We start from the raw sequence: 12,787 nt of genomic DNA, 5'->3' as shown, positions 1-12,787 counted from the left end.
GCAGCAGTGCCAGCCTGAGCCCTGAGCACAGGGCAGTGCCACCACAGAACCCACCTGCAGCTTTTGGTTAACAAAAGGCGGCTCTGGGGTTGTCCCTTCAACAAAAATCAACTTGATTTGTTTCCTGGTTAATAAAAACTCATCTGGGCCAGGCTGCTGTGCTGCCCAAGGTGGATTCACTGAGGGTTTAACAAATCCCGACTTTATTCTGTAACTCTGCTCTAGGTCAGCCTTGCCAAGGCACCAAGCCCACCCCACACGGGCTCCAAACGGGGCCCTGCTGCCTCCCCCTCGGCTCTGGGCAGGGAGGGCAGCCCAGGAGTACCTGACTGGCTGAGGAAGAAGCAGACATCGTCCCTGAACACGGGGGTGTTCCTGTCCAGGAAGTCACTGGCCAGCTCCACCATGACAGGTAACTCCGTCAGCTCCTCCAGCACCTGCCGGGTCTGGCACAGGAGGGGAAGGAAGGCAGGGATTATTACATCATGTTTATAAAAAAAACTTTCTAGCTGCCACACACGCTGGAAAATATTACTGTTAAAACCCTATATGACAATTAGTGCTGCATTACACTTTAATTACTCATATTGCCCACACTCAAGTCACCACCAACCCCTGTGAGAAGCAACCTTGCCTTGGCACCACCACCAACTTTATTTTCCTGGTTAATAAAAATTCACCTGGGCAGGGAGGGATGGGGGGAAAACACATTGGCCTGTGGGGCCAACTGCTCCCTCACATGGAGATTTCTCTAAGTCCTACTTGTTATATAACCCTCCACATAAATGATGTAATGCTGGGTGTCCTGTGTGTGTCCCAGCCTGAAGAACCCAAATGCCCACCTACCTCCAGGCCCAGCTGGACCCCACCTGGCTGCTAGCAGCCCCTGCCTTGCTGCAGCCTTTGCATTCTGCTCCTGCAGCTGCCTTTTTTAGCACAGCAGGTTTTGTTTTCCAAAGCCTTCCACAGCCATGGAAGTCACAGGAACCACTTCCCTAAGTTCAGCTTCATCAGCTTTTGTCTCCTCCTGCTGCTGCTGTGAACTCAGCCTGGTGTTTGCAGCTTTCACAAGGGTCCTCCTTCACTCACCTGTGTGCACTTGCTTACTCCTAACCTGATTAAGGTTAAGAACCAATCCCTAACCTGAAATCAATCCTTGATCTGCTTGGCACACACCAGGGAGAGCTCAGAGCCTCCAGCAGGGCCTGAAGGGGCTCCAAGAGAGCTGGAGAGGGACATGGGACAAGGGCTGGAGTGGCAGGACAGAGAAAGGGTAGACTTAGATGAGATGATTAGAAAGAAATTCTTCTCTGAGAGGGTGGGCAGGCCCTGGCACAGGGTGCCCAGAGCAGCTGGGGCTGCCCCTGGATCCCTGGCAGTGCCCAAGGCCAGGCTGGACAGGGCTGGGAGCACCTGGGACAGTGGGAGGTGTCCCTGCCATGGCAGGGGTGGCACTGGGTGGGCTCTAAGGTCCCTGCAGCCCACCCCACCCCTGATTCTGGCTCTGGGCCCAGCACTCACTGCCACTCCTGCGTGGTAGCTCGTGCCACAGGCGATGAGGATCAAACGCCGGCACCTCTGGATCTCCTTGATGTGATCCTTCAGCCCACCCAGGTTCACTGTGGGCAGAGCAGAGAGACAAATCAGGGTGGCCAGGGAGGAGGAGCTCCCAAGGTCACCGGTGCTAACAGCCTGTCACCATCTCCATCACCCACTGTGCAGAAAACCATCACAAGTGGGACCTTGCCAGCAGCACAGGGAATTCTGGAGGCACTGTGACACACATTTCATCTGACCCCAGCAAGGTTTCCACCCCCTCCCTCCCCTGCAGCCACCCTGAGCAACTGCTGGACACTGAGTGAGGACAAAGCTCAATTACCAGTGTAATCATCAAAGTTGACCCTTCCTCTCATGGTATTAACAACAGATTCTGGCTGTTCAAATATTTCCTTCTGCATGAATGAGCTGAAGTTACCTATGAAGAAAGAGAGAAAACAAATTAGAACACTTTATCTCCTGATAACTTAAATTTTAAATTACCTCCTGCTAATTGCCATTTTTCCTGTGTATGTAGAGAAAAGCTTGGACCAGCCAAAGATTATTAAATTTTCTGATTTTCTGTCAAAACACCAGCTCATGATGAGAGCTTGATTCGAGTTTCTGGAAGGTGTCAGTGAAGGGCAGATCCAGACTGGCAACTTTGTGAGGGATCAGTCTTGGTTAAAAACCAGATGGTTCCAAGCAGGAGGCAAAATCCTCAGCCCCACAACTCTCCTCAGTAAGGCATCAACAATAAGAGGGGAAGTCCCATGACATGTAAGGACTTTTTTGCCCATGAGGATGACCCAGCACCAGACCAGGCTGTGGCACCTCTGTCCAGACCAAAGCAGAGCCTGTCCCCACTTGGGGCAGGGATGGCACAGGGTGACTGCAGTCCCAAGCTGAGCATTTTGCCCCCAAGCAGGAGGCAAAATCCTCAACTCCACAACTCTCCTCAGTAAGGTATCAACAACAAGAGAAGAAGTCCCATGACATGTAAGGACTTTTTTCCCCATGAGGACGACCCAGCACCAGACCAGGCTGTGGCACCTCTGGAGATGCTCCAGGCTGCTGTCCCCACCTGGGGCAGGGGTGGCACAGGGTGACTGCAGCCCCAAGCTGAGCATTTTGCCCTCAAGCAGGAGGCAGAATCCTCAGTCCCACAACTCCAGACTAGAGGGAAGTCCCATGACACCAAGGACTTTTAACCCCATGAGGATGACCCAGCACCAGACCAGGCTGTGGCACCTCTGGAGATGCTCCAGGCTGCTGTCCCCACCTGGGGCAGGGGTGGCACGGGGTGCCTGCAGCCCCATGAGGCAGGCAGGGCTCTCACCCTTCATGATCTGCTGCAGCTCCATCTGCAGGGTCTGCACGGCCCGGCCCGGGTGGTCGCCGGCCGTGCGCTTGACGCGGTGGATGGACAGACGGCCGTCCACCACGGCCGCCACGTCGTCGTCCTCCAGGAAGATGACGCGGTTGGTGTGCTCGATGACAGCGCTGTGGGGACACGGGGACATCACAGCCTGCTCGGGCACCGCAGCCCCTGCACCCCCAGAGGGGAGCAACCTCCTGCTCTGTTAAACCCTGCAAAGTGCATTTCTGTCCTGGCCACGGTGCCACAAAGGGAATAATTAGCATTGGCTCCATGATTGCAGAAGGCTGATCCATCGCTTTATTAAGCTATATTATACTATACTATTAAGATATACATTATAGTATAGTATATAGTATATGATATGTACTCTATTATACTATACTATTAAGATATACAATATACTGTATTATATAGTATATAATATGTACTCTATTACACTATACTGTTAAGATATATAATATATTACACTGTATTATATAGTATGTAATATGTACTCTATTATACTATACAATTAAGATATATAATATATCATACTGTATTATATAGTATATAATATGTACTCTATTATACTATACTATTAAGGTATATATTATACTGTATTATATAGTATATAATATATACTATGTTATACTATACTATTAAGATATATAATATACTGTATTATATAGTACATATACTATATTATACTATACTATTAAGATATATATTATACTGTATTATATAGTATGTAATATATACTCTATTATGTTATACTATTAAGATATATATTATACTATATTATATAGTATATAATATACACTCTATTATACTATACTATCAAAATATATACTATATTATATAGTATATATGTGCTATACTATACTATACTACTAGGATATATAATATACTATATATTAGCTGGCTCATTATTAATTTACATTAGTAATTTTCTCTGCCCATCTGTAAAACCAGGGCAGTTTTGTGCCCTGGTAAGGCAGCTGAGATCTGCTCAGCAGCACACCTGGAGTGTCACTGAAAAGCTCTAAAACCAGAGCACATCAGGGTGTGCTGAGAGCCTCCACAATCCTCCGATGGAAGGAGCTGCAAAACCAACCACAGCAGTGTTTTTACATTCCTGGAGCAAGCATTTCTCATTTCTCTTGAGCCAGAGAATCCCAAAGACTCTGCTAAGGCTGCTGCCAAGCTGGTCTCTCCTCACTCCTCTGGGATTACCTCTGATCATGAAGGAATTGCATGAGTGCAGAGATCCCTGGAGAATCAACACAATTCTCCTCCTAATTAGCACCTGGCCTGCTAATTTAGGTCAGGACTCTCTCAGGTTTCCTTTCACTGGGAAATCTTACCAACAGATGAGCCTGAAGAATGGTAACACTCTATTCCAAGGCCAGTGCTCATTACTTTAACAGCAACTCTGTTCTGGTTAGCATTTGTGAAGTAATTTGTAAAGTAATTCACAAAGAAACCCCAGCCTTCCAGAGGCCATTAAACAAGATATTTCTACACACACCAGAGATGCTGGAAAACCCTACCTGGCATCAGAAGCAAAGTAATATTCCACAGCTTTCTCCTCCACAGGGAAGAGGCAGGTGGTGCTGTCCACCCGGGACAGGTTGCAGCTCCCCTTCTTGTCCTTCCCTAGGAGACAGGAGGCTCAGGGGCTGTCCAGGTGACAGCCCTGGGCACAGGTGACACCCAGCAGAGCCCCCAAAGCACGGTACCAACATGAAGCACTATTTTCATGCCTGCAGGTGGGCACAGCAAAAGGAGCAGCAGCACCTGTGCCCATCCTCAGCTGGCTTGCAAGAGTTCTGTTGCTTTTTAAGAAGTCTGCAAGTGTATTACTAGTGCAGTCTGAAGTTTAGAAGAAGAGAAAAATCCAAATTAAAGTTTTGTATGGCTCCACTGGCAGAGAATTCAAGGTGCTTTATGAGCAGCCACATTTCCCCATTAAACCTGCCCTGTTTTGTTTTAGATCATTTTAAGTTTCTCCTCTGTTCCTCTCTGCTGAGCCCTCAGAGATGGAGCAGCACTGCTCTTTCTTTGTCTGTTACCCTCAGCACTGGGGGAATTCTTTCAGAGCTGCCACCTGTGTGCCCACCCAGCTCCCCTGAGCAGCACAGGTGGAACCCAAACCAATTTCTGTCTGCCTGAGCTCACTGGCAGACACAGCTCAGGAAATCCAGGATGAAGAGCTCGGCCTTGTTCCTGCACTAGCAAATGCAGCCACCTCACCCTGACCAGGAAATCACCCCTGTGCTCTTGCCAGGGAGGTACCCAGGGGTGCTGGGGGACACAGGACTGAGAGCCAGCTTTGGAAAAATCTCTCCTCAAAGTTCAGCCTTTCACCAGGGATCCTTTCTGGAGTACTCTGGAAATTCCCAACTGTCTCCTCCTCCTCTTCCTCCAAACTGCTGCTCAGCGGTGAAGCTCATCAGGGATGCAGATGAGGCACCCAACACCTACTGCTCAGCACCAGCCTCCAGCAAAATTATTTGCCAGTCATTGTGCAGGGTATGGGGAGGGAGGGGGTGGATTAATCAGCTTATCTCCCAAAATGGGGCTATTGCTGAAGAACAGGAACACTGAAGTTACTCCATGCTATATTTATTGCACAATCCTGATGTTGTTTCACCTACTAGACACTGATCTGATTCAGTGATGCAAGCAGAGCTCGTGGTGCTCCGGCTTCCACTTCTGCAGATGAAAATGTGAAGGAAAAATACTGCTTTCATGTTGATACTCAGTGAGAAAGGCCCACTCAGGCAGTGATTCAGAGCCTTCCAGTTCAGTTATCAAGTCAGTAAATGAGGAAAACAATGCCTTTGTGGTTCAGCTGAGACAGGACAGACTGATTTGGTGTTGAGAAGGGACAGAGCAGAGCTGCCAGTGGCCACTCCCCCACAGAAACACCCAGACCTGATCAGAACATGCAAATTTGGGTTCTCAAAATAGAGCATTTCCCTGCATTGGCTTCATTATGTGGCATTGCTTTCCTGCACAACAGCTTCTGCAGATGCAAGCACATCCTCCTCCTCACAGAAAAGGGCTCTCCTGCCTCAGATGTGAGCTGCTCCATCCCACCATGTGATGGGCTGGCCTTTAAAGCACTTCAGGACAGGCACAGATGGTTCCCCCTGATAAATGAACAGGGGAAGGAAGGCCCAGCTCAGGCCAAGCTTAGTGCAGCCACCAGAGGCTGCAGCTCAGCCTCTCACCATGGCCAGGGGGAGGACAGGGCTCTGACAACCCAAACTCCAGAAGGAATTTTGGGCAATGCTTGCATTAGGATTAGCAGCAGCCTCCTGCTTTAGTGGGGGTTATTTTTAAGGTAATTCACTGTTTCCTTCTGCAGCCAGAGCTGCAGGAACACTCAGTACAAGCTGCACTGTCATCAGTTTTTGCACATATGCTGAGCATTATGTCCCAATATTTGAAGTGGGATGGGTGGATTTTCCTGTGTGCTGCTCATGGTGTTTCTGATCAAGAAGGAATTTTGATTTTCCCACATGTTTCATTACACTACACAGAAAGCAATAGCCACATATTAAAAAGACAATGCATCTTGGTCCCATTCATGATTCCTTTTCTAAGGAGCTGGAGGATTTGTCTGAAATTTCAAGTGTTAGCTTTTCTCTGGTGGGCACCTTCCTCCATTTTTATGGATATTCCATCAAAAGAATGATCCATAGATTGTACAGCTGGAAGTGCAATTGGAAAAAAAAAACAAACAAACCAAATTTGAGATATTCAGTAAAAAACCACAGTGTTACATAAATACATTCATGTTACTGCTAATCATGCAATGAAAAGGCAAAGCTGCTGGGACTGGCTCTTGCAGCAGGACAGGAGAGCAGTTCCTGGGACTCCTGCACTGCTCAGAAGTCCAGCTCCCAGGCACTGAGCAGGCTCAGACCCCTCTGACCACAGTGAATTACAGAGAAATTCTCAGTACTTTTCATTCTCAAGGGTGTCTGTGGTGCTGTGAGAGCAGGATGGACGGACAACATGACCAGGCATTGTCCCATGAAGGGTGACAGCTCCCACAAATGAGGTGGGGTGGCAGGGGCAAGGGCTGTGGCACTGCCAAGGACTGTGACACTGCCAAGGGACAAACCAGGGCTGTGGCACTGCCAAGGGACAGGCAAGGGCTGTGACACTGGCAAGGGACAGGCAAGGGCTGTGGCAGTCCAAGCCCCAGCCTGCAAAGCTCTCTCCTCTTTGCTCCTGAAAAGCACCAGGCTCACAAATGCCAAGGTGCCACAGGCAGAACAGACTTCTGCTGAGCTGCACTGTTTAATTTCCTATAATGAGCTGCTCCAACAGCCCTGGAGTGTCCCAGGCCAGGCTGGACAGGGCTTGGAGCTCCCTGGCACAGTGGAAGGTGTCCCTGCCAGAGGTGTCCTTCCCCTGGCAGAGGGGTTGGAACAAAATGGGCTTTAAGGTCCCTCCCAACCTAAACCATTCCATGACTTTATTTTTCTACACTAAGATGTATTTTCCTCACAGTAACTGCACATTAAAGCTGTGGTTACAACCCCAGAGGCCAGCCTGAGGTATGAGGTGGGTAGAAAGCGTGGTTAACAACTTGTTTAAAAAAAAAAAAAAAACATCTCTAACAATGGTTTCATTTCTGATTACCAGCTGAAAGCTGCATTTCAGAGCACACAGCTGTGCGTGCCCTGGAGCCCCAGGGTTAGGGCTGGGGTTAGGGTTGGGGTTTAGGGTCGGGGTTTAGGGTCAGGGTTAGGGCTGTCCCCTCTCACCTGTGCAGTACAGGATGGGGTTAGGGTTAGGGTTGGGGTTTAGGGTTAGGTTTGGGGTCAGGGTCAGGGTCAGGGCTGTCCCCTCTCACCTGCACAGTACAGGATGGGGTTAGGGCTAGGGTTGGGGTTTAGGGTGAGGTTTGGGGTCAGGGTTGGAACTTTCCCCACTCACCTGTGCAGTACAGGACAGGATATGGTCAGTGGATTGGGGTTATGGTTGGGGTTTTGGGTGAGGTTTGGGGTCAGGGCTGGGGCTGTCACTCTCACCTGTGCGGTACAGGATGGGGTTGGGGTTTAGGGTTGGGGTTTAGGGTTGGGTTTGGGGTCAGGGCTGGGGCTGTCACTCTCACCTGTGCGGTACAGGATGGGGATGTGGTCCGTGGACAGCTTGTGCTCGCTGCGCACGCCGATGAGCAGGGGGCTGCCTCGCCTGCAGGGACACAGGGACAGCTCAGCCCCTGGGGACACCCCCACGCCCCACCCAGGCCTTGTGCCCCCCTCAGCTGCAGCAGGGCACAGCCAGAGCTCCCCAGAGCAGCTGCTACAGACAGTGAAACAATCATGGGATGAAGAACACAAGAAGGAACACAAGAAGGTGAGGAACCTGCATCAGGGTTGGAGAAACTTCCCCGGAGTCACTGCACCCCTGAACCAGGGACTGCCCCTCACTGCACACACCCACACACAGCTTTTGGCACTGGAGCTCAAGCCCAGCTGATGCTGGTGTTGAAAAGTGGGACAGAAAACCTGAACACAAGGTTGGCCCAAATTCCAGGCCATGTGGAGAACGTTTCCAAGTGCTGCCACAAGGGCAAGCACAAAGGAAAAGGGAAAATCCTCTCCTTTCAGGTCATACCCAGAGGATACCAAAACAAAGCTGTTCCAGACCAGGTGTGGTACAGCTGGTCAGTAAGAAATTTCTAAAATAATTCTGGGAACTTTCTGTTATGACAGATGGAAAACAAGATAAAGGAAATTAAAAACAACAACCACCCTCTCCCCAGCACATACAGTGTGATGAGAATGATCTCCACTCTGTCTTCTAACTTGGGGGTACAAAAACAAGTGCCAGACAGGGTGCAAGAATGTTCCTTCCCATGGCAACACTCACCTGGTACCAACTGCCTGCCCAGGGTAATGAACACTCTTGAACACAAGGGCAAAAGCACCTTCCTGCAACAAGAGAAACAAATGTTTATCCCCTCAGCTGAGGCCCGGGCACTGTCTCAGTGTTCCCAGCACAGAAACTGCTCCTGTGCTTTTGTGGACGCAGAAGAGACACCAAGGAGGTTTCACAGATGTTTCCAGAACTGCCTGTAGCTCCAGCCCCCCCATCCTGGAAGGATGTCCCTGCCCTGAGCCTGGCAGCACATCCTCAGCCACTGAACGAGCCCCCTGAACCCCAGAGACACCCAGACTGCCCTGGTTACCCAAGTGGCTCCTGCCTTAGTTCAGGGTGCAGTGAGGGGACCTGCAGAGGCAAAGATCTGCCAAAAGCAGCACCAAACTTGAGGGTGTTTGCTCAGCTGAGGTGTCACAACCCATCAGCAACACGAGTTCCTGGCAGGTAACCCAGAGAAAACCCAGCTGAGTGCTGTGGGTGAGAGGGGAGCTGTGGTGGGTCCTGCTCCTGCACACAAGCAGGCACTGAAGGCAGAGCAGCTCCCAGCAGGGGTCAGCAGCAATCCCTGGAATGATGGAGCTCTGGGAAGGACTGGGAGCAGCTTTGGGAAGGACCGGCAGCAGCACAGACTCTCCCAGGCTGGGGTTTTGGGAAGGACTGGCAGCAGCACAGACTCTCCCAGGCAGGGGTTTTGGGAAGGACTGGCAGCAGCACAGACTCTCCCAGGCAGGGGTTTTGGGAAGGACTGGCAGCAGCACAGACTCTCCCAGGCAGGGGTTTTGGGAAGGACTGGCAGCAGCACAGACTCTCCCAGGCAGGGGTTTTGGGAAGGACTGGCAGCAGCACAGACTCTCCCAGGCAGGGGTTTTGGGAAGGACTGGCAGCAGCACAGACTCTCCCAGGCAGGGGTTTTGGGAAGGACTGGCAGCAGCACAGACTCTCCCAGGCAGGGGTTTTGGGAAGGACTGGCAGCAGCACAGACTCTCCCAGGCAGGGGTTTTGGGAAGGACTGGGAGCAGCAGCACACTCTCCCTCCCCACTCCCACCACCCCAGCCAGGAGCTGACAGCCTCCAGCGCTGCCATGTCCAAGAGCTGAGCCATTTCCCAGCTGAACACTGACAAACCTCCCAGAAAACCAAACACACACCTGAGCTGAGCAGCCAGAGGCAGCAGAGACAAAGCCCTGCCCTGGCAGGTGCCCAGAGCCCCCCGCAGCAGCAGCACGGCCACGCTGCAGCTCCCTGCCAGCTCCGGGGTGCAGGGGGTATTTCTGGGGGTGTGTGCCCCCTGTGCCCGTGCCCAGCTGCCCTCCCTGCGTGCCCCCAGCGTTACCAGCTGCTGGATGACCCTCTCCACCAGCGTGGAGAAGCTGATGTCGTCGCTGTCGCGGTTGTCGTACATGTACTTGACCAGCTTGACGATGCTCTCCGTGTCCGTCTCCGACTCGAAGTCGTAGCCCTTGCTCTCCTGTAGGGACAGCCCTGTGGGTCACCAGCCCTCTGCCTCCCCTCCTTGCCACCTTCCCTTTCCTTGCTTTTACTACTCCTTTCCCTTCACCTTGCCTTTGGCTTTTTCTTCCCTCTTTTTCTCATGCTTTTCCCTTCCTCTGCTCCTGCGTTCCTCCCTCACCTTTCCTTTTCCTTCCCTTTCCTTTTCTTTTTCTTTTCTTCTTTTCTCACCCCCAGGGGTCACTCACCAGGAATTTCTTCAGGTCCTTGTAGTTGGTGATGATGCCATTGTGGATGACGATGAACTCTGGGGACAGAGGAAAAGCCCTGCTCAGCCCCAGGCAGCCAGCAGCTCTCCAGGGGCTCCAGGAGGGGCTGCAGGGGAGCCCAGGATCCCAGGAGGGGTTGCAGAGGATCCCAGGCCCCAGGAGGGGTTGTAGAGGATCCCAGGCCCCAGGAGGGGCTGCAGAGGATCCCAGGACCCTAGGAGGGGCTGCAGAGGATCCCAGGCCCCAGGAGGAGCTGCAGAGGGTCCCAGGAGGGGCTGCAGAGGACCCCAGGAGGGGCTGCAGAGGATCCCAGGAGGGGCTGCAGAGGATCCCAGGGCCCAGCAGGAGCTGCAGAGGATCCCAGGAGGGGCTGCAGAGGGTCCCAGGAGGGGCTGCAGGGGAGCCCAGGACCCTAGGAGGGGTCGCAGAGGGTCCCAGGCCCCAGGAAGGGCTGCAGGGGAGCCCAGGAGGGGCTGCAGAGGGTCCCAGGAGGGGCTGCAGAGGGTCCCAGGAGGGGCTGCAGAGGGTCCCAGGAGGGGCTGCAGGGGAGCCCAGGCCCCAGGAGGGGCTGCAGGGGAGCCCAGGGGCGGCACTGACCGTTGTTCTTGTCGGAGCGCTGCGGGTGGCTGTTCACAGGTTTGGGCTCGCCGTGCGTGGCCCAGCGCGTGTGGGCGATGCCCAGGTGCACGTCGAACTCGATGTCCAGGTCCATGTCCTGTTGCTCTGCAGCAGAAAGTTTCAGTCCTGAGGGGTTGTCCACACCCCAGGTCAGCCTGGGAGTCTCACCAGGCCTCGGGGATACGGGACAGCAATGCAAAATCCCACAGGGATTTCACGGAATCAAGGCTGGAAAAGACCTTTAGGATCAACAAAGGTCAACCAAAACCTCAAGGGGGTTGAGAGCAAACACACAGAAAACATCCCTGCACTCCTCACTCTGTCAAAACAAAAAGCAGCCCTTTAAGGAAGAACCCAAGCCTGGATCAGCAGGCTCTTCACAGCTCATCCCTGAGCTTTACACCTCTGGAAATTCAGGTTTGTGGGTAAAACAGGGGATATTCGAAACAAAAATGAGGAAAGGGAGATACTTACTGTGAACCTCTTCATCCAGAGCCTTCACTTTCCCCGTCTGCTTGATAATGTGGATTTTGCAAGCATTGGCTTCCCAGTCTTTGTCATTTCCTCCATCCAGTCCCACACCTGAACCCCCCCGTGGAACATGGAGAAAGAGGGTCAAGTGCAGAAGTTATTGCAGTGTTTTATATCAACAGATGCTGCCCTTTTGATTCTTCCTGAGCTGGCCTGCCACATAAAGGCAAGAAACCCTTTAGATTAGAACTAAGCTTTCCCTTTGTCATCTTGTCAGTATTTTTAAAGCCATTGGGGAAAAAAAAAAAAAATCAAGAATGCTCATAGAAATCTGTACATTGAAGTTAATCCAAACCTCTGACCACAGGCACATCAGTTTGTGCTCCAGCTTTGTTCAGCAGCAGAAGGTGGCAGAAACCATTCACAAGAAAGCCCCCAGAAAGGGCAGAGCCCCAGCAGAGCTCAGAGGTACCTGCAGAGTCGTAGCCCCGGTACTCCAGGCGCTGCAGCCCCTTGATGAGGGTCTCCAGGATCTCCCTCCTCGTCCTGGGCACATGGTAGTTCAGGTAAGCAAAGATGCCTGCGTGGGGAGAGGAGAATCAGTGCCACCTTGGCTAAATCTGAACCCAAAACAGACACTGACTTCAGACGTTGTTTTCTCCGCGGATTTCAGCAAGCTCAGTCACACCTGAACTAAAAAAACCCCAACCAAGAGCCCAAACCCTGGCTCCTTGTCCCAGATCCCAAATGCTGGCAGTGCACAACAAAATGGGCACAAAGTGACAGTGGCTCCCCACAGGGAGGGGTGGCCCAGCTGGGAGCAGAGGGAAAAGCAGAGTGTTTATCCCTGCTTGTACTGCAAACAAACACTGAACACCCATCCAGGAAGGAGCCAGCTTGGCACTGAAAACAGCTATTAATTACAGCACAATTATATTAACATTATTCATGAGGCCTGTGGAAAAAAAAGCCTGAATTCAAGGCTAAGAATGCCATGAAAAACCCCCAATCCTCCCAAAAAAACAAGCCAAGGAATTCAGTGCTTCTCAGAAAACACACTAGGAAAACTAAGGAAATCAGAAGAAACACAAATACAGTGTTAATGCTGTGAAATATGGACATGCTCTTCCAAAAAGCAGACCCTGGGAGATCCAGTTTTGATTCACTTCAGCTTTTA

The 12,787-nt window shown here is 51.6% G+C and overlaps 1 protein-coding gene across 2 annotated transcripts in view; it reads right to left on the bottom strand.

Annotated features, from left to right (window-relative positions):
• The window catches only part of GFPT1 (glutamine--fructose-6-phosphate transaminase 1), a 29,455-nt gene that overhangs the window by 10,800 nt on the left and 5,868 nt on the right, over window positions 1-12,787 (bottom strand). For both annotated transcript variants that reach the window (XM_041477846.1, XM_041477838.1), the window contains exons 2-13: window positions 12,083-12,190; window positions 11,614-11,721; window positions 11,119-11,244; window positions 10,501-10,559; window positions 10,137-10,271; window positions 8,792-8,853; window positions 8,031-8,110; window positions 4,447-4,552; window positions 2,876-3,039; window positions 1,880-1,975; window positions 1,522-1,619; window positions 326-446 (exon numbers count right to left, since the gene is read on the bottom strand). In XM_041477846.1, coding sequence (XP_041333780.1) covers window positions 326-446; window positions 1,522-1,619; window positions 1,880-1,975; window positions 2,876-3,039; window positions 4,447-4,552; window positions 8,031-8,110; window positions 8,792-8,853; window positions 10,137-10,271; window positions 10,501-10,559; window positions 11,119-11,244; window positions 11,614-11,721; window positions 12,083-12,190 — 1,263 coding nt within the window. The remainder of the gene's footprint in view (window positions 1-325; window positions 447-1,521; window positions 1,620-1,879; window positions 1,976-2,875; window positions 3,040-4,446; window positions 4,553-8,030; window positions 8,111-8,791; window positions 8,854-10,136; window positions 10,272-10,500; window positions 10,560-11,118; window positions 11,245-11,613; window positions 11,722-12,082; window positions 12,191-12,787) is intronic.

The sequence above is a fragment of the Pyrgilauda ruficollis genome, unplaced genomic scaffold (genome assembly GCF_017590135.1).
Source record: "Pyrgilauda ruficollis isolate IOZ18807 unplaced genomic scaffold, ASM1759013v1 scaffold113, whole genome shotgun sequence".
NCBI classification, from domain to species: Eukaryota; Metazoa; Chordata; class Aves; order Passeriformes; family Passeridae; genus Pyrgilauda; species Pyrgilauda ruficollis.
This window is presented reverse-complemented; position numbering and strand designations above follow the sequence as displayed.